We start from the raw sequence: 21,387 nt of genomic DNA on the forward strand, positions 1-21,387 counted from the left end.
GAGCTCCAAACTTTGCACAGTTCTTTTAGAATTAAGACGAACACAATTATCAGTAAATTAAAAGGTTAAAAGTTCTAAACATTAAGCAATTGACCCAATAGGAGCTAAACATTCTTAAAATTAGATGTTCTTCCTTTAAAATAAACTATACTCCTTGACTTGTGCTCCAAACTTTGTGAAGTTCTTCTAAAATCGAGTTAAACAAAGTTATAAGTAAATTAGACGTTCTAAAAATAATGCTGTGTTTAAATATTTAAGAAGCATACCTAAACTTTATAAGATAAAATAAAACAAAATAAAATAAAATATGAAAAAAGTAAAAAAAAACGAATCGTCATCTTGTTGCAAATCCGCTATTGAAGATTTGCAACATTTCTCTCAACCACTGGGTACCCGTTGTCGCAGCTAGATTGTCACTGTGTTTGAGTAGTCACCAAGCCATCATCGTGGCCAACTCATCATCAAGCCATCACCTATGAGTGTGTCTTCGTAAGTGTGTGTGTATGTGTCACGCTCGAGCGCAATTAGGTCACGAGCTTGAGCTCTCTATGTCGCGCACTCGAGCGCCAACTCATCGTGAGGTCGCCGGCTCGCTATTAATGGAGGACAAGTTTGAACTGTCAAGTAACTGTTTCGATCAGATCTGAAGATTAGAAGAGAAAGAGAAAGACCAATCATCTTCGAGCCAAGGACATTGTTGAGTCGCAAGCAACGCCGATGAGATCAACCGCAACTTTGGGCAACATGTTCGGCAAGATCCACTGCTATGGACGGCATTGCCAATATCCATTCTCTTTCTATTCTTTCTTTGTTTTTATTTTTTTTCGGATTGCAATTACGCCGCAGTGAAAATAGGTTTGAAATGAGCATGTTTCCAATCCATTAAAATTCATATGTAGTTAGACGCTAATTCTTTCGATCCATATCAACCCGTTTTTAAAATTTTAGATAAACCAATTATCGCTCGACCTATAAAATATGAGCTGAAAAAGGATTGTCGGATCCAATCTTGCCCTCTTTAGTATTGCCATGTCATATCCTAGAAGTCAAAGGGGGGGCGTTTGATGGGGGTCTCGGGTCACCCCTTCGCCTAGTTATGTGGAGGTGGTGGTGGTGGTGGAGGTGGAGCAGCTTTCCGGTTTCTCAGTTCTCATGTTGCGTGTTGCCGCAGTGCATGGCCGGTGGGCGTGATCATCCCTATTGCCCTGTCAGCTGGTACGTGCGAAGGTGCGTTCTATTATTGATCCCGGCTCGTGCCAAAGTGCTGCAAAAAGGGAGCTCGCCCTCATCCCCACGCGCAGCGCACATGCAGTGACGGAGCCCTGTTTGTCTACTCTCTTTATTATGGGTGTGATTCATACTCTCCATCGATAGAAACGTACGAGAGTTCTGCTCTCCGGTAAGCAGGCGAGGGTTCAGGGTAATTGCCCTAACAAGGGTCATAGGACGCGTTAGAGGGCTTTTATAATTATGGCATGTATTTTACTGGTAGTTTAGACTTGATCTCACGAATATTTGCGGAGTATATATAATCTCTTTTTCTTGTAATTGAAGGATGCAATAGAGAGGTGAAAGATGTTAAATATAGTTAAATTATTTGCTGGACGTAGCCTTAGTTTAAAGATAAACTAGGATAAAACTTTGTGTCTCGATTTTTTTTCCTTACTTTTACTCTCTATTTTGTTGTGTCTGTGTGATTACTCTTCAGATACCAGTCGTGTCTTGCTAGTTATAGTGGATGGGTCAACTCCGCCATTTGGAGAATCTCGCCTACTGATTGATTTAGTGGCTCCTCTTCTTTGAGCTGATTCCATTCACTCATAATTGCCGGCCCTAATAAAGCTACTCGTTATGGCCTTGCATACCTTATATTTCTCTGCATGGCCCTCAAGGGGCCACGACAAATAGGAACCTATTGTCACGGTCGGCCAAGAGAAAGAAACTTTACTTTTCAGTTGAGATTTAGTCACTGTTATCTTTTTAGTCCAATCAAATCTTGAAGCGGCTCAAATGGTGAAAAGGGTGTCAAGTGAGGATCCAGAGATTCCATTTGATTTCATGGAAGTTCGAATTTGGAATAGACAGCAGAAACTATTCATCCGGATTGATCCTACTGTGTGAAGAGAGAGAGGCCACGGATGCACGGAATTCATTCGGATCCATACCACATTTGTAGTGTAATACAGAGTAACTGTGCTTTCAAAATGCCATGTATTTTGATGATATGCTAAACTCGGGGTCATCGGCCTCAGCCGACTGTGAATCGTGTTCCTAGAGAGAGAGAGAGAGAGAGAGAGAGAGAGAGAGAGAGAGAGAGAGAGAGAGAGAGAGAGAGAGAGAGAGAGAGAGAGAGAGAGAGAGAGATCTGGTGGTGTGGTGGTGGTGGCGACGATCAATGGTGAGCCTGAGGCAGTGACAACAGGTAACGGCGAACCATGGGTGGTGGTGCTTGGTTCGCAAGGGGGGCGATCAAAAGGGAGAACCGTGGGTGGTGGTGCTTGGTTCGCAAGGGGGGCGATCGAAAGGGAGAGAAAATCAAGATTATGGATCATCATATATGATTCTTTGAAAACGTGAGGGTATTTTGTTAAGGTCTTAACCTTTAGATGACTTGACTTAACCCGAACTCTGTAATATTCGATTGTGCACACATCCCTCATTTGAAAATGGATGATTTTAGAGTCTCTCGATTCTTTCTTATCTATATAAGGCTTAGGCAGCAATACAGACAGTGATGTCTAATAAGATGATCATCGAATGTATGTGCGCGATGGTGAATATGGTGTGTCGATCGAGTCAACTCACTTGACCCTACTTCTGCACTCATGTTTCCAAGTAATGGTGGGTCAACTTCTAATTTAATCTCCTCCACCACTGGTTTGCATGGTTCTTTTTCAGCTTGTGGACTCAATCGTTCTACTTTAATTTGAGAGTTATCCCACTTGTGTGATTGGGTTGCGTATCATGATTGACTGGATAAGTTGATTGGATCACCTTTTGTTATAAGTTTTGCAATATTATTTGATAAAAAAAGGTTGAATGACACAAATGATCATTGAACTTTGATTCAATATGCAACGTGGTCCCTAAACTTTGAAATATTCAATGTGGTCCATGAACTGTAATCTAATATGCAATGTCATCCATGAAATTTTGATTTATTCAATGTGATCCTTAGACTTTGGTACATGTTGAATTTAGTCCTTATATTGCATAAAAATGTTAATGTTGTCCCTGGACTCGAATAATGGAAAGACAACATTGAATATTTTCATACAGTCCATGGACTAAATTAAACGGTACCAAAAGTCTAAGAACCACATTGAGTAAATTAAAAGTTGAAGGACGACAATACATATTGGGCTAAAGTTCAGAGACTATATTAAATAAATTTGAAGTTCAGAGATCATATTGCATATCAAACAAAGCTCAAGGATTATTTGTATAAAAAAGTAAGCGTAACTTCGTCACAACGCTGATTAACCCAAGTCCATAGTATCTTTGGAGGAGTGATAGGGAGAAAAAATACTTGTATGTGTCCGGAGCATGTGAACACACTTTATATCGGTCATTCAATGGTATGGACCCCATGATTAATTATGATTTGTCAAAGGATTGAATGTAAGACGATTGGCATATTCTTATGCCCAATTGGCTGATGACTTTGATTGCTGATTAGATGACTAAGTGAATTTTACACCGTTTGTATATGTAATGGTGTGGTGGACGATTTGATCAATGGCTTAATGATTTGATAGCTTGATCGATGATCTTAGGATTTACTGGTTTGATATGCGAATGATGAAGATCTGAATAGTGATTTGACGAATGTTGTGATTTATTACGCTTAAAAGATTTGATGACTTTTTCGAATAGTGGCCTACACTAAGATGGAACGGGTTCACATCTATTGAGTCCATGCAAGTCTTGTTCGATAAGGAGAAGGCAAAACCGTTGGATAATGACAGGGCGTCGACGATTCCGATGGATTGATTAAGATTGATAATTTGTTATCTCGTCGTAAACAATGAATTGGTACAAGGGAAAGAATATTTTCAAAGTTAATGGAGAGGGATTGGGAGGAATTTGTGAAAGTGGATGACGGACCACGAAGATAGTAACAATGATTTTGGAATCGTCTAATCATGAGTAATATCAAACCAATGGACCCTTAAAGTTTCTACCAAAGAAGAGGAGACACAATAATGGGAGAGTGAGACTATGAAAGACGCAAGCCAAATTTGAGTGGCTTGCAATTGTTCTAATCTTCTTCACCGTATATACCACGGATTTTATTCTCTATGGCAACATTAATCAAGTTTATAAAATATATATACTTAGGTAATTTTCCCTTTGACTCACTCTCCTTTGCAAGTTACAGTTCTCGCAAGTTCCTAAGACTAGTTGCTATAATTGATTGACGCATTTATCTTGGCCACAAAAGTAGGATATTCATCGTACGATCCTTTTGTCCTTGATCGGTGTTTTTAATTCTAATCCAATGAACCGGTCTGGCTTCCTTAAAGCTAATGAAGGGTCGACGATACGGTCAACTCCGGTTCAATTGACCGGTTCATAGGGTTTAACTCACTGGGCCAACGTCGGATTGGACCGATTCTTGACCACTCCGGTTGTTAAGTAAAAACCAGACGGGACCGTGGTCCGGAACCCTCGTTAAGTACTTTCATGGAGAGAAAGGGAGAGAGCCTCCCTCCTTATAGTGCATATGGCTACACGAATGCATGTTTCCGTTTTTAGTCACCACGAAGTACCAAGAAATTTCACCAAAAGTCCCAAATTCTTTGTACAACATTGAATTAAGTCGTAAAAATCATTCAATGAGCACAATCAAGCCCCAAACAATTTCGAGTAAGCTCAATCAAGTCCTTTAAATAAACAACGACGAACGATTACTTTCGTGATATTCGAATATTGCTAAACGTATCAACCTAAAATAACACCGCTAAATAAAAAGTCCAAGACTTGATTGCAAAAGAAGATTTAAGATTCAATTGGGCGAATTGAAAAAAAAAAATCTAAAAAAACTATTAACCCCCGCACAAAAATTTTAGGACTTTTTTGGAAGTATTTTTCTCCAAAAAGAACTCATCTCTATTTCTATGGTACAAAACCAGCTCCCGCTTAGAGTCGCACGAACTCTGGCCACCTTTGGTGGGGGTAACAAAACCACTACTACAAAAGCACCCCCCCCCCACCCCCAGAATACGTACAGACCGTGGTTCACCATCTCCATCCATGGCCATAACTTCAACATAAGTTGTACCGCAAAAAGATAGAAAACGAATGGGAGACTCCGTTACAATTCCATGTTCAAGATTCCCCATGTTTCTTCTCCGTCTCTCAGATACACCCTCCTCAATCGCCATCACCTTTTCCAAGAAACGAATAAACAAATGAGTAAGCAAATCTTCCCCACTTTCCTTGATGAATGCTGCACCAAATATAGTCTTGCAAAAAACCTCTCAAAAAGTTGTGTACAAACCCTCCATCATTAATCCCCAGAAGCTTCCTCTCAAAGGAGATGGTGATAAACATAATCCCTACCTTTATGAGGAGCAACAAGCAGTGATCTGTCTCAATTCCTTAGTGGCGGGTCCCCTATCCATTTCTTGTTTTCTTTTGGAGGGGGTAAACATGTGCTGAGAGAGTCTAAGTCTCTCTTTGCCTATAAAAGGACAAAGCTCATGAGGAAGTTAGTGAAGTGTGCACTCACAGTACAAGAACCAAAACCAATCCCTCTTGTTCTGGTGCCTTTCAGTCTATTCGAGCTCATTCAAGTTTTTGCTATGGTGGGTGAAGTGATCCCTTCTTAATTTTCGTAGACTTTCGTCATCCAACAACAAAGGAAACGGTAGAAATCCATAACAGTTATGTTTTTCAGGAGGAGAAGATGAGTTGGGCAGTTTCAGATGCTGTGGACTACAAAGGGTTCCCTGCAGACAGGTCCAAAACTGGTGGTTGGGTTCCTGCTGCTCTCATTCTTGGTCTGCCCTTCTACTCCCTGCTTATTATTCTCGCGTACACATATATCTTCCCTCCAAAATGCATATTCAAGAAAATGGAAACGATTGACACAGATCTGGACACAACAAACGAAAAATTTGGTGGGACTCGTTACATGGCATACGAAGTTCCAGTCCCCACACACTTTCCAAGTGATGATGTAGTGTAGGACTGAGTCATGTCATTTTCTTTTTTGAGGAGGAGGGATGAGATCACGCTCACTGAATATTTACAGATATTCTGCTGATAATGGTGAGATAATTCATGAGTGGCTTCACGAATTCACCTCTGACTCCTCCATTTTCTTTTAACTTTCATAAGATATCCTATGTATGTCATCAAATGATACTGCTCATGATAGTCTTTTTATTAGTTATCCTTTCTTTTGCTCTTCTCCCTTTTCATTTAACTTGGGCTAGGTTTCCACTTCAACAAGAACGAGATTTTATAAGTTTCATTTTTTTTTTGATTTCATTCGGTTGTAAATGGTGCATATGTGCATAACAATTGAAAGATGGATAATGCATAGAAGGTGGATTACTTATGACCTGACCTAACCCTCGGTGAATTTTGCAATCCATTAGTTGTTGTATTAGTGGAATGAGACTACAATATAATAGAGTACAGAACACTAATAACTATTTAACTGTTTGGTTTACATAATGTACAACCTTTTTATACCCTTGATTCATTGATAGCAGACGTAACGAGAGTGAAAGAATATATAAATACTAAACCACACTTTCATCTAATAGCTTAAGCGTTTAGCACAGTCAGCATTAGTTCCACAAAATCGCACATGATATTAAAGTAGGAGGTCTTAAGTTCAAATCTTCCAGACCCCTATTTGCTTCCCTATTTAAATATTTGCATGCTTTAGGCTAAGGTCAAAGTCCCACAAAATCTCAGAGAGAGAATAATATCATCAATACTCCAGAAAGAATAATATCATCAATACTCCAGAAAGTCATAAGTACAAGGATCATAATAATTATCACATTAATAGCCAATCAAGGGTTTAATATTACATATATAAACTGTTTATGGTTATTACTACAATTTAACCATATAATAATTGTATTTTTATAAGGATTATCACTTTAATAACCAATCATGAGAGCAATACTCATATAATCAAGATGTCATGATTTTGATGTATAATTTATTTGAGATTATTGGATAACAGGGGTAGAGATATGTGAGAGGTTGTCGACAATGGGAATAGCAGTGAACCTAGTGACGTACTTAGGCGGGACCATGCACTTGCCAAGCTCAACCTCGGCCAACACCGTCACCGACTTCATGGGCACCTCCTTCCTGCTCTGCTTGCTCGGTGGCTTCCTCGCCGACTCCTTTCTTGGCCGATACAGGATCATCGCCATTTTTGCCCTCATCCAGACTCTGGTAGGTCTCAAATTGATTTTCACATGCCTAACTATCACAGATTTTCACTATGTTTTCGGTTTACATGCTCACTCAACTCGTTACAATGATCGGAAAAACGAGTAAAATATATATATGCCCCAAACGGGCCCAAAACCTAAACCTATATAAAATCTCTTAATCTCGCACTATACGGGCCAGCCCAAAGCGGAACCCCGTCGGGGCGCGCCCGAACCCCGCGTGACCGGCTGAAGACCGTGTCGGGCGCGCCCCGAACCCCTGCATTCCGCACGCATGGGTCACATGTCGTTGGACAACACTTCGGTTTCCCTAAGCTCACGTGGGCGTACCCGGTGTGAGAAACAAGGGTCCCAGTATTCGCCAACTCCAACATTCTCCCACTTGGTGGATACTTCGCGCAAATGAGGGCCTTTCCAATATCATTCTTCTTCAATCCAATCGCAGTGAGAGCACCATTCAAACTTCGCACCTGTGACGGCTTTAGTAAGGAAGTCGAACTATTTTCTACCGTGTCAACCTTTACAAGCCGAACCTCTTTCTTCTCTACCTTTTCTCGGATGAAATGATATTGTATATCAATGTGCTTTGTGCGTGAGTGAAATGCTGGATTCTTAGCTAAATAAATAGCCCCTTGATTATCACATCTCACCTCTATGGCACCTTGCTCAAAACCGAGCTCCAAGCACAACCGCCGTAACCATACGGCCTCTTTTCCAGCATGAGTAAGAGCCATATACTCAGCCTCAGTAGAAGAAAGCGCTACCACGCTTTGCCTCCTGCTCATCCAACTCAATGCAGCACCAAACAATGTGAAAACATATCCGCTAGTGGACCGTCTACTATCAATATCTCCACCCCAATCAGCATCTACATGGCCTACGATATCAAACATGTTTCCATTCCACTGTACCTTCAAAACATAAAGAAAAATTCAAAGTTCCACGAAGATACCGAAAACTCTTTTGATCGCATTCCAGTGTTCTCTACCGGGTTAGACATGTATCGACTCAAGACTCCCCTTTGCTTGGGCTATATCCGGACGCGTGCACACCATAGCATACATCAAGCTACCCTGCACTCGCGTATGGAATTCGGGCCATCTCTTGACTTCTTCATCCGTTTTGGACATTGTTCCTGAGATAGCTTGGTCCCTAAAGGTATAGGGGTACCAACGAGCTTGCGATCTATCATATTGAATTTCTTCAATATTTCTTTTATGTATTTCTCCTGCCCTAGCCACGGCTTCCGTTTCTCACGGTCCCTCTAATCTGCATGCCCAAAATAAAATTTGCGAGGCCCCAAGTCTTTCATTTCGAACTTTTTGGCCAGCAAACTCTTCACAGAATTCACCATCTTCACATTATTCCCAATCAACAACATATCATCCACATATAGCGTGAGAATGACAAACTGATCGCCCGTTCTCTTCACATAAACGCAATGGTCAGAATTTGAACGCACAAAATTAAGTCTGGAGCATGTACGTGTCAAACTTCTGGTACCACATCCTCGGTGACTGCTTCAGCCCATATAAAGACTTTTTCAATTTGCACACCAAATTCTCCTTTCCTCTTACTTCAAAGCCTTCTGGTTGCCTCATATATATCTCCTCCTCCAAGTTCCAATGAAGGAATGCCGTCTTTACATCCATACGTTTCTACCTCAAGATCATATGCAATTGCTATAGACAGAACAAACCGTATCGAGGTCAACTTCGCCACGGGAGAGAAAATCTCGTCATAGTCAACTCCCTCAATCTGAGAGTACCCCTTGGCTACAAGCCTAGCCTTGTACTTCTCTACAGTCCCATCCGGTTTCAGCTTTCGCTTGAACACCCATTTACACCCAATTGCCTTTCTATCCTTAGGCAATTTACACAAGCTCCATGTTTCATTTTTATCAAGCGACTGCATCTCATCTATCATTGCGAGCTCCCACTTATTCGCATCATCCATAGATCTCGCCTCTTTTACAGAACTAGGATCATCTTCGGTAATGCTCAAAGCATGAAACGTACTTAAAGCACTAAGTGAGTATCGAAGTGGTACCTTTCTTTCCGCGTCGATCTCACGAGAGCCGGCATGCTATACGTATCCAGTCTTCATACGAATCTGCATCCTCGACTTCATTAACCGAGTCCCCTTGCTCCGATTCAGAATCAGACTCTACTAGCGTGCCTTGTGGAACCATCTCCACAGTTTCAGTTTTAGGACTTTCTTCAAGCACTACCACTTTCTTGGGCTCATCACCTTTCTGTGTGCCAACCTGGGGTTGTGATTCACGAAAGACAACATCCCTGCTATATACAATGGTCTTTGATTCTGGATTCCACAGCTTATAGCCTTTGACCCCTTCCTTGTATCCGACAAATATGTTCTTCTCAGACTTGTTGTCAAGCTTGCCCCGCTTTTCCTTGGGTACATGAACATATGCGTCACACCCGAACACCCGAACATGGGACAGATTTGGCTTCTTCCTAAACACTGCCTCATATGGTGTACGATCCTTCACTGATGAGGTCGGTGACCGGTTCTTCAAATAACTGGCTGTGGCTACAGCTTCTGCCCAAAATTCTGTCCCCAAACCTGCCCAACTCAGCATGCATCTTGCCTTTTCTATGAGTGACCGATTTAATCTTTCGGCTACCCCATTCTGTTGAGGCGTATATGGAGTCGTCTTCTGCCTTGCAATACCATTATCCACACAAAATTGCTCGAACTTATCCGAACAGAATTCACCTCCGTTATCTGTACGAAGGACCTTGATTTTCCTGCCCAATTGGTTTTCAACCAAAACCTTAAATTCTCGAAATTTCTCGAATACATCTGATTTACTTTTAATAAAATAAATCCAACTATATCTCGAAAAATCATCTATGAACGATACATAGTACCTGGATCCTTCAATAGATGGAGTCGGAGTAGGTCCAAAGACATCGCTGGGAATCAGCTCGAGAACCTCAGTTGCTCTTGTACCGGTGTGTTGGAAGCTAACTCGGTTACGTTTTCCATGGAGACAGTGTTCACGAACCCGAAACCCATAGAGCATTTTGGAATTCCTTCTACCATCTGACTTGAAGCTAAGGTAGACAGTCCCTTTTCACCGATATGCCCTAACCTCTGATGCCACAACATGGACGTATCATGTCCATCTTCCTTGGCCTCTTGGGAAACGAACCCGCTACCAATGATCACTTGTTTCCCGAGCAGCTTGTATAATGTCCCGTAACGGACTCCTCGTGCAATCACAATAGAACCTCGAGTCATCTTGCACGAATCCTTATCACGACTAAAAATAACCCCGAATCGGCCATCGTACCACGATAACAAATTTCTACTCATCAAGGGTATGTGCATCACGTGCTGGAATAGTCTTCACGGTGCCATTACTCATCCTCGGCTTCACCGCCACGCCCAAACAATTTGAGCTGAGTATCATCTCCGAGCATGACATCCCCACCATTATATTGCTCATATTCACAAAACCAGTGTCTATGAGGCGTCATGTGGTATGAAGCACCGGTATCGATCAACCATATATCCTTGTCATTGCGCCATACACGCAGCTGACCAAATACATATCTCCGCATCGACCTCCTTTTTACCCGAGGATGATTCAGCTTCTTTCTTAAAGCGGCTTGTTTTACGGTCCCGCTTCACATGGCCCCATTCTTGACATTTCCAGCACTGTACCCTCCTCTCCCTACTCTTCGATCGCCCACGAGATTTGGATCTGGATCCTCTCGGATTCAGAGTCTTCTCTGCTGGCCTTCCCCTGGCCGACAATGCCTCTTTACCGGAATTTCCCGATCCCTTTCTTCGTGTCTCCTCCGATAACAAGGCAGAACACACACTTTCATACGATAATTCCTTATCCCCACCACCGATCACCACAATCAGGTTATCCCATGAATCCGGCAGTGAACAGAGCAGTGTTATTGCCTTATCATCATCTTGGAACTTAACACCGGTTGATACGAGTTGACTAATCAATGTGTTAAAGTTATACAGATGTGCAGAAAACGAGTCGCCCTCATGCATCCGAAGATTATACAGCTTTTTCCTCAAAAATAGCTTATTAACCAACGACTTACTTTGATACAGCGACTCCAGTTTCTGCCATAGGTCCCTGGCTGTAGGTTCCCCCATCACGTTTGTCAGAATAGAGTCTGCGAGACAAAGCCGAATCAAACCCTTTGCTCTCCGATCAATCCGATTCCAGTCTTCAATCTCCTTCGGATCTGCCGGTTTGGAAGTTGAATCCCCATCGTCACCGCTTCCTTGCCTATCACGACACCGGGTTGCGCGCAACGGGCCTTTCCGTTTCGATTGCCGACCGGAGATCTCGATCACGAGAGAAGATCCTCCATCTTCATCTTCCATGAGATCAAATCGCGTCCCATCGAATTTTTCTATGTCAATTCGTGATCCTCCTGACATCTCGAATAAACCCTAATTCCTCGAACAACTCCGGCTCTGATACCAATTGAAGGGATGTGTCGAGAACCGAAACAGAACGATCACGCAGAAAACAGAGAAAATAGACGATGCACGAATTTACCCAGGTTCACCCTCGATTAGGGCTACGTCCTGCAAAGAGATTTTCACTATGTTTTCGGTTTACAGCCACTCAACTCGTTACAATGATCAGAAAAACGAGTAAAATATATATATGCCCCAAACGGGCCCAAAACCTAAACCTATATAAAATCTCTTAATCTCGCACTATACGGGCCAGCCCAAACCCGTTGAGGTTTCGGGGGGCGCTGCCCCCGAACCCCCGCCCGCTGACCGGGCAGCGGGGCACCCGTGTCGGGGCGCGCCCGAACCCCGCATTCGCACGCATGGGTCACATGTCGTTGGACAACACTTGGTTTCCCTAAGCTCACGTGGGCGTACCGGTGTGAGAAACAAGGGTCCCCGAAGTATTCACCAACTCCAACAGATACAGGACCATCGCCATTTTTGCCCTCATCCAAACTCTGGTAGGTCTCAAATTGATTTTCACATGCCTAACTATCACAATGCTATCTATCTATCTAGCTTGCTTTGGTCCCGGTTCAGGTTCATTCGTCTTCGGTGTAGGTCCACAACATTCATTTAACCCCAAATTCAGGTCAATGGATGAAATCCTAGGGATTGGGAAACGGGTTTCCAAATTTGGTTCGTAAAGTGATGTGATATATTATGAATGGACATTTAAATAGGTCGGTACATGCAAATATCCAATCAACATCCACCACTAGGGGTGAACATGGTTTCAGGGTAGAACTTGGAACTGGAGAACCGAACCATTGGGAGTCTGTCCGGTTCCAAGGTATACAAGGTAAGTTCTATGATCCAAAAATTGGAGAACCTGTATCGAAGGGTAGAATCTAGGTTCTAGGTAAGTAGAACTTAAAACCTAGAACCTAGAATAACTTTTTGTATTTTTCTTGATCTATGTCTTCGTGTGATCCTGTGGTATTTCACGGCATCTGATGATGAGTATATAATCTGAAACCACTAGTCTAAACTTTCATTTTATGATCGAGACTTTTACTTTGTTAATGTTTCATATTTTTCGTATGTCTAAGTGGTCAGTGGATTATAGCAGAAAGTGGTAATCATTAAATGTGTTGATTCACTGCAATCGTTCAATTAATAATACAAATTGAACTTGAGTAAACCCTGGGACCTGCGATAGGTTAGGTTTCAGGTTCTGAGGTATGCATGGTAGATTTCAAGTTCCAAAAAATGAGGAGCCTATTTCAACGGATAGGTTCCAGATTCCATGTGGAACCTGTACAGAACTTAGAATTGCTCACTCATATCCGCCACCTCACTATATAATCAGTCCGTTTTATAAACCGATCTCTATCCTTTTGGTATACTTATGAAACTTGTATACTTGTGAATGTTATTTAGTAGCTTTTAGCTTGCTTCCAAACCGTAAGACTCTCAATCCGCCTTTATTTTCAATTTTACTATGATAAAGTCAAGTTATATACCCAGGAATTCTTTTAGAATATTTCTCGGTAGTTTTTCCACTTTGTCTGTATGCTCATCGATGACTTTTAAGGTGGGGCACACGCAAACTATCTACAGGGCACGGCCATGCTAGCAATATCAACAAAGCTCCCACGGCTTCGCCCACCTCCATGCCAACCTGCCCGCCCATGCGAGCAAGCAGATGGGCTCCAGATGGGGATCCTCTACTTGGCCCTCAACCTCGTGGCCCTCGGCACCGGCGGCCTCAAGTCGAGCGTCTCGGGCTTCGGGACGGACCAGTTCGACGACAAGGACGAGAAGGAAAAAGCCCAGATGGCCTATTTCTTCAACCGTTTCTTCCTCTTCATCAGCGTGGGGACGCTGACTGCCGTCACCGTGCTCGTGTACGTGCAGGACGAGGTCAGCCGGAGCATTGCCTATGGGGCGTGCTCAGTCGCAATGCTCGTCGCGATCCTCGTGTTCTTGTCGGGGACGAGGAGGTACAGGTACAAGAAATGTTCGGGGAGTCCCATTGTGCAGATAATGCAAGTTGTGGCGGCTTCGAATAAGAAAAGGGGCTTGGAGGTTCCGTACGATGCTGGGTGCTTGTACGAGGATGGTCCTGAAGGGTCTAGGATTCATCACACTGATCAATTTCAGTGCGGGTTCATGCTCTCATTTGTTGTTTGTCTCTCCCTAGTTATTTTTCTCATCTTTCACAAGAATCACTCTCATTGCTCCTGATATCAAGCATATGAAGCTTTACTGAAACAACAACCTTCCATCTATTGAATCATGTCATTTTTATGATCATATCAAAATATCCACTCCCTCATTTTTGTCTCGACCACAGGTGCCTGGACAAGGCGGCTATTGTTGCCGAAGGTGGCTTCATGAAAGGCGGTCATAATTCTGCACCAAATCCGTGGAAGCTGTGCTCAGTGACAAGAGTGGAGGAAGTGAAGATGATGATAAGATTGCTTCCGGTTTGGGCAACGACAATCATATTCTGGACAACATATGCGCAGATGATCACGTTCTCAGTGGAGCAAGCTTCGACCATGGAAAGGTCCATTGGGAGCTTCCAAATCCCAGCTGGCTCGCTCACTGTGTTCTTTGTGGCGGCTATAATGATCACTCTTGCTGTTTATGACAGGTTTATCATGCCCGTGTGGAAGAAATGGAAAGGAAAACCAGGTATATCGACACACATTGCAATTGCATGAGTCATTGTTACACGTGATATTTCTGTTCCCTTCTAGTGATGTTGGTTCATGAAGCATTATTGAGAGAAGATCATCATAATAGGAACATTTTGCAAATAGCATTAACTTTGTTTAACATGCAAAAGTTCAAATCTGTACATGCTAAGCATTTCTCAAAACAGGTTTCTCCCATCTACAAAGAATTGCAATTGGACTCTTTCTTTCGACTTTAGGAATGTCAGCTGCCGCAATAACTGAGAGGAAGAGACTGTCGGTCACCGCATCTGTCGGCCTCGATAACACCACCCTACCAGTGAGCGTGTTCCTACTGATCCCGCAATTCTTCTTGGTAGGCTCTGGCGAGGCCTTCATATACACGGGCCAGCTCGATTTCTTCATAACTCAATCACCTAAGGGCATGAAGACCATGAGCACTGGGCTCTTCCTCATGACCCTATCGCTCGGCTTCTTCATCAGTAGCTTCCTCGTCTCCGTCGTGAAGAAGGTAACAGGCACCGGCGCGGGACAAGGATGGTTGGCCGATAACATCAATTACGGGAGGCTCGATTGCTTCTACGGATTGCTAACGGTCCTGAGCCTAGTGAATTTTGTTGTGTATCTTGTTTGTGCAGCTTGGTACAAGCCACAAAACCCTAAGCCTACGATGCAGATGGAAAAGATTGGCAACGGGTCCTCCATGGAGGAGAAAGTTTGATGTGCGCTTAAGTTTATGAAGGCTTGGAATGTCAACAATCAAGTGGGAAAATGGATTTTGAGCGTGTTGATGTACAATAGGGACAAGTGAGGTTGGGGTTCGATATACCTTTCACTTGTAATTTTGACTGGCCATGGAATAGTTTGGATTTTCTTTATGTTGCCTTTTCTTTTTCTGTAGGTAAGTACTCCGACTTCCTATTCTTATATATGTTTCATATGTTTGGCCCCTCTCATCAAATGTATTACGATAAATGGTATTTTTGCCAATTAAGTCCACCTTCTCGATCGATCCAATCAAGACAGGCCATCCAAATTAGGACTAAAAGAATTGCAACGACTTATCATATATAATCAGTTCACTATTATCTATTTGCTCGGATTTTCTCAGTGACAACATATATACTGCCCTTCACTATGGAGGTTCAATTGAAATGTCAAATTTTTGTTATTCTGATCGCTTATGTGAACAATCCTACTAATTGTCCTTTCTGCAGCTGAAATACAGAATACATGGATAGAAGTCATCGCATGTCATCACGGGTCATACTATCTTCCATTCTCCATTGAAATAAGTCGAAAAAGTGTATGAAGTCACTCGAGGAACCAGTTGCATATTGACTCCTTTTTCAACTTTACTTCTTTGGACATCCAACTCCATACATATACAAAGTACAGTTTGGTGGTAGGCCCCTTTGTGGGACTGAATCACCATATGGAGAACAGTGATCCTTGCTTTCAAAAGAGACGGGAATGGTGGTCCCAGAGTGAAAAGTTCCATAAGGAGAAAAGATGCATATGTGCCCAACTTTGACAATTTGACAAGTTTGACTTCATGTCAAGCCTCATGATTGATCTCCAGTCCATGGAAGGGTCCCATCTTATTCTTCCAATCATGGACGCATTTGCAAAAAGCCCAAAGCCCACAAGGCTAGCCCACAAAATCAACTTAAGCAGGGTAGGAGAGGAATTACTCGAGTCATTATGAAATGAAATTGTGAAAGGACTGTCCAAGCTTATAGCTCGTCACATGCGACGTCATCGGTTGAAATGATGCGCAACTACTAAAAAGGTCGCGTCGCTTTGTGCACAAGCTGGCTCTAATGTACGGCTCCATACTTCGGATGGGTTGTGCTTGTTGATTACCGCACACCGCATCGATTGAAGATATGACTTGTGACTATAACGGCAAGATCGTTTGGTACCCAAAGCTTCAACGAAATTGCTTCTATTACGGTTTCTTTTCCCAATTTTGATGTTTGAATGATCATAACACAAAAGTGTTTGACTAGATATTCGCTTATTTCCTTTGTTGTTGTGGCCGACTTGAAAAAGGCATGAAGGCCCAAAAGGAATGAATTAAAAGAAAGTATAAAGGCCAGCATTATTCATGATTAATACAATATATAATGCAATGTCTTAAAGGCAAAGATCAAGAATCACTAACTTCCTAATTTTAGGGGATATTGTCCAATCAATCCTAAACCTATTATACGAATGCCAATTCAGTCCTAAATTTTTCAATTTTGTCAAAGAGCGAAAATTGTCCAAATAAAAGTCATAAATCCATTGTACGATGGCCAATTCTATCCTAAACCTTTCAATTGTGCTATTTTATTTTTAAACTTATCGTACATCGGCCAAATCTAAGGGTGAGCACGGTTCCAACATAAAACTGGGAACCGAAGAACCAAACCAGTGGGTCCACTCCAATTCTCAATTCTAGGGAGAGAGGTTATGGTTTAGGAACCGCCGGTTCCCGGTTCGATTCTCGGTTCTTATATGAACCGAAACCGGGAACCTTAAATCTAAAATCCCTATTATATGAAAAATAGGGATGTTAAAAGAGGAAAGGGAAAATTTTGTTGCAATCATTTTTGTTTTATTTTACTAAAAATAAAACAAAAAAAAAAAAAAGAACCAGTTAGATCCTGAAACTGATCCTGGAACTTGTGACAATGTAGGTTTCAGGTTCCAAAAAATGAGAAAATTGTACCGGATGGTAGGTTTCACATTCCAGGTGAAACCTGTAAAGAACTCGAAACCGCTCATTCCAAGCCAAATCAGTTATAAACCTTTTAATTGTGCAAATTTAGTCCTAAACCTATTATATGGCGGCTAATTCAGTCCTATCCTTTCAATTGTGTCATTTTAGTCATAAATCTTTTAAAAATTTCCCAATTTAGTCTTAAACATTTTTAAAGATTTGCCAATATAGTCATTCCGGCGAATTTTGACCGAAAATCCCTGATGTGGTGATATATTCAGCGCCTACCGTCTATATGGCACAACCGGTACTGAATTGGATAGTTTTTATTATATTTTTAAATTTATGAATTTCTTCTTTTATTTCTTTTCTTTTCTTTTTTCCTTTCTTTTTACAAAAGGCCGAAGTGGGCAGATGGTTTTGGCCCTCACCGAATCTAAGTGAGGGCTTGCGAGCCCTTGCCCAGGCCCTCTCGTGTAAGGTCCTCGCCCACCCTCACTATGGTCGACAAAGGCCACGATGTTCTCGCCTGCCAAATCTAGCAAGGTCTTCTCGTCCCTTGCCCAGTGGTTGATGGGGCTATGTAAAAAGAAAAAAGAAAAAAAGAGAGAGAAAATTTCCATTGTAGTTGTCGTACAATTGGTTTGGAACTTTTCAAACACTTTTCCCCCTATTCAATCTTAAATAGTTACGCAAAATTTCAATATAATCATTCCGATCAAGTTTCGTTGGACATTGTTGACGTGGCAATGTGCTACGTAGGATAGCCAATGATAATTGGACCAAATGACTATTTAGGACTAAATTGACAAAATTGAAAAGTTCATAACTAAATCAGAATCCCTTTAGGACCGATTGAATAATTTTTTCCCTAATTTTGTAGCCTTCCGTTTTTGTGCCAATATCAATTGAAACAAGGCTAAATTAGTTCCTATACGTATACCAAAAAATCGCCAAATGTTTTAATACGTTACATCTATAAAAGACCCTTTCGATTCAATACTTAGTCGGATGCGTGAAAGAGTATCTAGAATACCACGCCACCCGCACATTTTGGTGGTTAAAGAAAGACAAAAGGAGAAGAAGATGCTTGTGTAGACAAGGCACATCATGTGATCAATAAATTAGTATATTCCTCAAATTCATCTTGACCATAAACATCTCTCTTACAGGATCATCTGGACCGACGTCTCCCCCCGAAATATAAATATAAAAACTATATAGTATAAAATTAATGACCCCAGTTTACCACCAGAAGAAGAGGAAAGAGGAGAGTATCCGATTTATTCATGCTAATCTTGTCCTCTAAACAAAAAAAGCACAAAAGAAATTTGGAGATAAAATTTACCATCTCATATCTTAAAACTTCTTTTCGTTCACTGAAATTCAAGAAAAATAAAATGAAAGGTTTACCAATTTCAACATCAATTTTTCTTCTCACTTCTCCTGAGGAAAAATTATTCAAAAAGTCATAAACCTATTGTACGGCGGCCAATTCAGTCATAAACTTTCAATTATGCCAATTCAGTCCTAAACCTATTGTACAGTGGCCAATTCAATCATAAACTTTTCAATTGTACTAATTTAATCATAAATATTTTGACAATTTGCTAATTTAGTCATATACTTTTTGATGATATGCTAATGCAGTCCTTCGGAGATTTCCGGCCACAATTATCCAGAATGACTATATTGACAAATCGTTAAAAGATTTATGACTAAATTGACGAATTTTCAAAAGGTGTAGAACTAAATTGGCTATCGCACTATATGTTTATGTTTAAATTGACACAATTGAAAGGTTTAGCACTGAATTTGCCGTCATACAATAGATTTATGACTTTTTGGACAATTATCCCCTCTTCTCCAACTCTTCTCCATCCTTCATCCCCTTCTCCTCCTATAGCTTCCTGGCCTCCTCATCGCGGCCCTCTTTGGCCTTCCCCATCTTGGCCTCCTCTACAGCCTTCATCGCCTGGAGCTTCGTGTTGTTGTAGTAGGCGACCTCGAGGACCGCGATACCGTACCCGACAGGCTCACTGGGGTCACCGTGTCCTTGATCACCAACCACGAGAAGCCAATGAGCAGCCAGTCCTTCACCACCCCTGCCACGTTCATTGTCAACGCCGGCGTCTTCCCAATAAGTAGGAACACCACGAGGTTCAGAGCGAACGCACACAACGATTTTGTCCCGAAGATGAGGAAATCAAAATGGAAGCTTGACGTCCGGATCAGCCTCAGCATCTCCATCACTGCCCACAGCAAGGTCAGGAACACAAAGTAGCACAGCGCGACCTAGTAGAGCGCCGTGATCGTGTTGAGCTTGATCCCGTCGGAGGTGAGGAGTATCTGTATCGGACAAGGTGCGTGGCCTCGAATGCCACTGCGCTGAGCTGCAGGAAAAACCCCATAGGCGTGGAACTTGGCCTCGCCGTAAGCTGCAAGATGCCTTTCGAGCTTAAAGTTCTAGTATCAAAAGCGTTGAGTTTGAGCACACTTCATCGAAGGGGCCAACGAGCATTGTCAAGTGGCCGTATTTTATTTTCAATTTTTAGCTTTGTGCATTCTCATGAAGGAAAAAAATAAAAATTTTCTACAATTTTCAGGTCCGGGATTTAGTAACCTATAGCAGGTTTCTTTATCATTGAAAAAAGTTAATCCTACAAAGCTTTGAAACTCAAAATTTGAGCTAGACGTTGAGTTTGCGCATTGAGAGATCAAATGCAGTCAATTATCTAGTTGAGGATTCGACTTGAACTGAGTTTGAGTACGTAAGACCCAATTGCACCCTTATCTTTTTTTTTTTTCCTTGGCCATGATAATGGGAACATTCTTATGACAATTTGACTTTCCTTGGAAAAAAAAAAACCAATGTATGATCCTGGGAGAGGCTCCAATGTCTTACCTTAATCCTGCCGCTTACGTTTTCTCTTCTTTCCTCCTTTTTGCATGCGCACATAAAGACATGAAGGATTTGGATGCAGGTCGACAAGACATTTAGACTAACACATGTATGACAAAGCAGTTAATTATGTCGAATTCCAAACAGATTGGACTTACATTGAGTCAACATATGACACACATATTCTTTATGTATTGTGATTTACTCCGTTCATCACATTATCCTTAGAACGAATGCATCTGGTATCTTTTCAATCTAACCGCTCAAAAGTATAAATCTCTCTCTCTCTCTGTAGCGAAAGCAGTAAAACCAAATCTCCGACTCCACGCAATGATGAAGTTTAGCTCAAGAAATGATATGATAATTCAAGCTCGAATTCACGTGAGCCAAGCTCCTTCAAAAGTTGCTAATCGGGTATCTGATTGATGCCTCCAAAATCAATGTAATAGAACGTGATCTGTAACATATCACATATCACGATCGATATGCCGAGAGAGGGTGTTGCTTACCATTTAAGTTCTCCAAATCCCAAATTACTAAGGTGGACTGCCCATGATACTTGACTTTCTGTTGGGGTGTGGTACGTACTCCCTAGCGACTGGACAACATGGGAATTTCCTAGAAAGATATTTCCTATTTTGAATTAAACTATTGCCTATATATATGGTACTTGAGAGATGTAGCAGAGAGATGCGAGGTGCTAATTATAGCGGAATCCATTGCTAGACGTAGCCCTAGTTTAAGGGTAAACCAGAACAAAAACCTTGTGTCTCGATTCTCTTTCTCGTTTTTTACTATCTATTTCTTTGTGATTATGCGGCAATCCTAACACTTTCTTCACCATTAAAATTCACAAGTCAATATAATTTTCTCAACATTGGTTTAAATCCACGTGGGTTAAGTCTCAAACAAAAAAGATAGTGTTGAGAATTGAACTCTACCACGACCTCCTCCCAGTCTATACAGAAACCGGTATGTAATATTGTCAAAGTCTTGCTAACGATGGCAAATCTTACCGGAAAATCATACCCTTGGATGTTTCACCAATTTGGCACAAAATGATGGGTAAAACACATGAATTTGATCATTTATCGAGTGAGAAAGTTGATTATGAGAATCAGTAAGCAATACAAGATTGAAGGGCGCCGAATGATTTGTGGGTATATCATCATTCAAGTCAAT

General features: G+C 41.6%; 1 protein-coding gene and 1 pseudogene across 4 annotated transcripts; one reads left to right on the forward strand and one right to left on the reverse strand.

Moving 5' to 3' along the window:
- Positions 1 to 5,654: 5,654 nt before the first annotated feature.
- On the forward strand, positions 5,655 to 15,595 carry LOC115693135 (protein NRT1/ PTR FAMILY 6.2-like). 4 transcript variants are annotated; one of them, XM_056306174.1, is made up of 6 exons: positions 5,655 to 5,810; positions 5,903 to 6,005; positions 7,211 to 7,428; positions 13,515 to 14,062; positions 14,251 to 14,594; positions 14,785 to 15,595. In XM_056306174.1, the coding sequence occupies exons 1-6, from the start codon at positions 5,706 to 5,708 to the stop codon at positions 15,315 to 15,317; spliced, it is 1,851 nt and encodes a 616-aa protein (XP_056162149.1). In that variant the 5' UTR covers positions 5,655 to 5,705; the 3' UTR covers positions 15,318 to 15,595. The 4 variants fall into 4 exon arrangements, with proteins under 4 accessions (XP_056162149.1, XP_030475961.2, XP_056162150.1 ...); XM_030620101.2 differs by having other exon boundaries at positions 13,515 to 14,056; XM_056306175.1 differs by having other exon boundaries at positions 5,727 to 5,810; positions 5,890 to 6,005.
- A 3,560-nt stretch (positions 15,596 to 19,155) lies between these two features.
- LOC130136114 (probable sugar phosphate/phosphate translocator At4g32390) lies at positions 19,156 to 20,262 on the reverse strand (annotated as a pseudogene).
- Between the last annotated feature and the right edge of the window lie 1,125 nt (positions 20,263 to 21,387).

Source organism: Syzygium oleosum, unplaced genomic scaffold, assembly GCF_021117445.2.
Source record: "Syzygium oleosum isolate NSW1041296 unplaced genomic scaffold, Sole_v2.1 Sole_v2.42, whole genome shotgun sequence".
NCBI classification, from domain to species: domain Eukaryota; kingdom Viridiplantae; phylum Streptophyta; class Magnoliopsida; order Myrtales; family Myrtaceae; genus Syzygium; species Syzygium oleosum.

Excerpts from the sequence above, each read along its gene's own strand:
- LOC115693135 (XM_056306174.1), top strand. The coding sequence starts at position 5,706 with ATGAGGAAGTTAGTGAAGTGTGCACTCACAGTACAAGAACCAAAACCA. Across the intron at positions 7,429-13,514 it reads TTGCCCTCATCCAGACTCTG|GGCACGGCCATGCTAGCAAT; the intron begins GTAGGTCTCAAA and ends AACTATCTACAG. Across the intron at positions 14,595-14,784 it reads GAAATGGAAAGGAAAACCAG|GTTTCTCCCATCTACAAAGA; the intron begins GTATATCGACAC and ends TTCTCAAAACAG.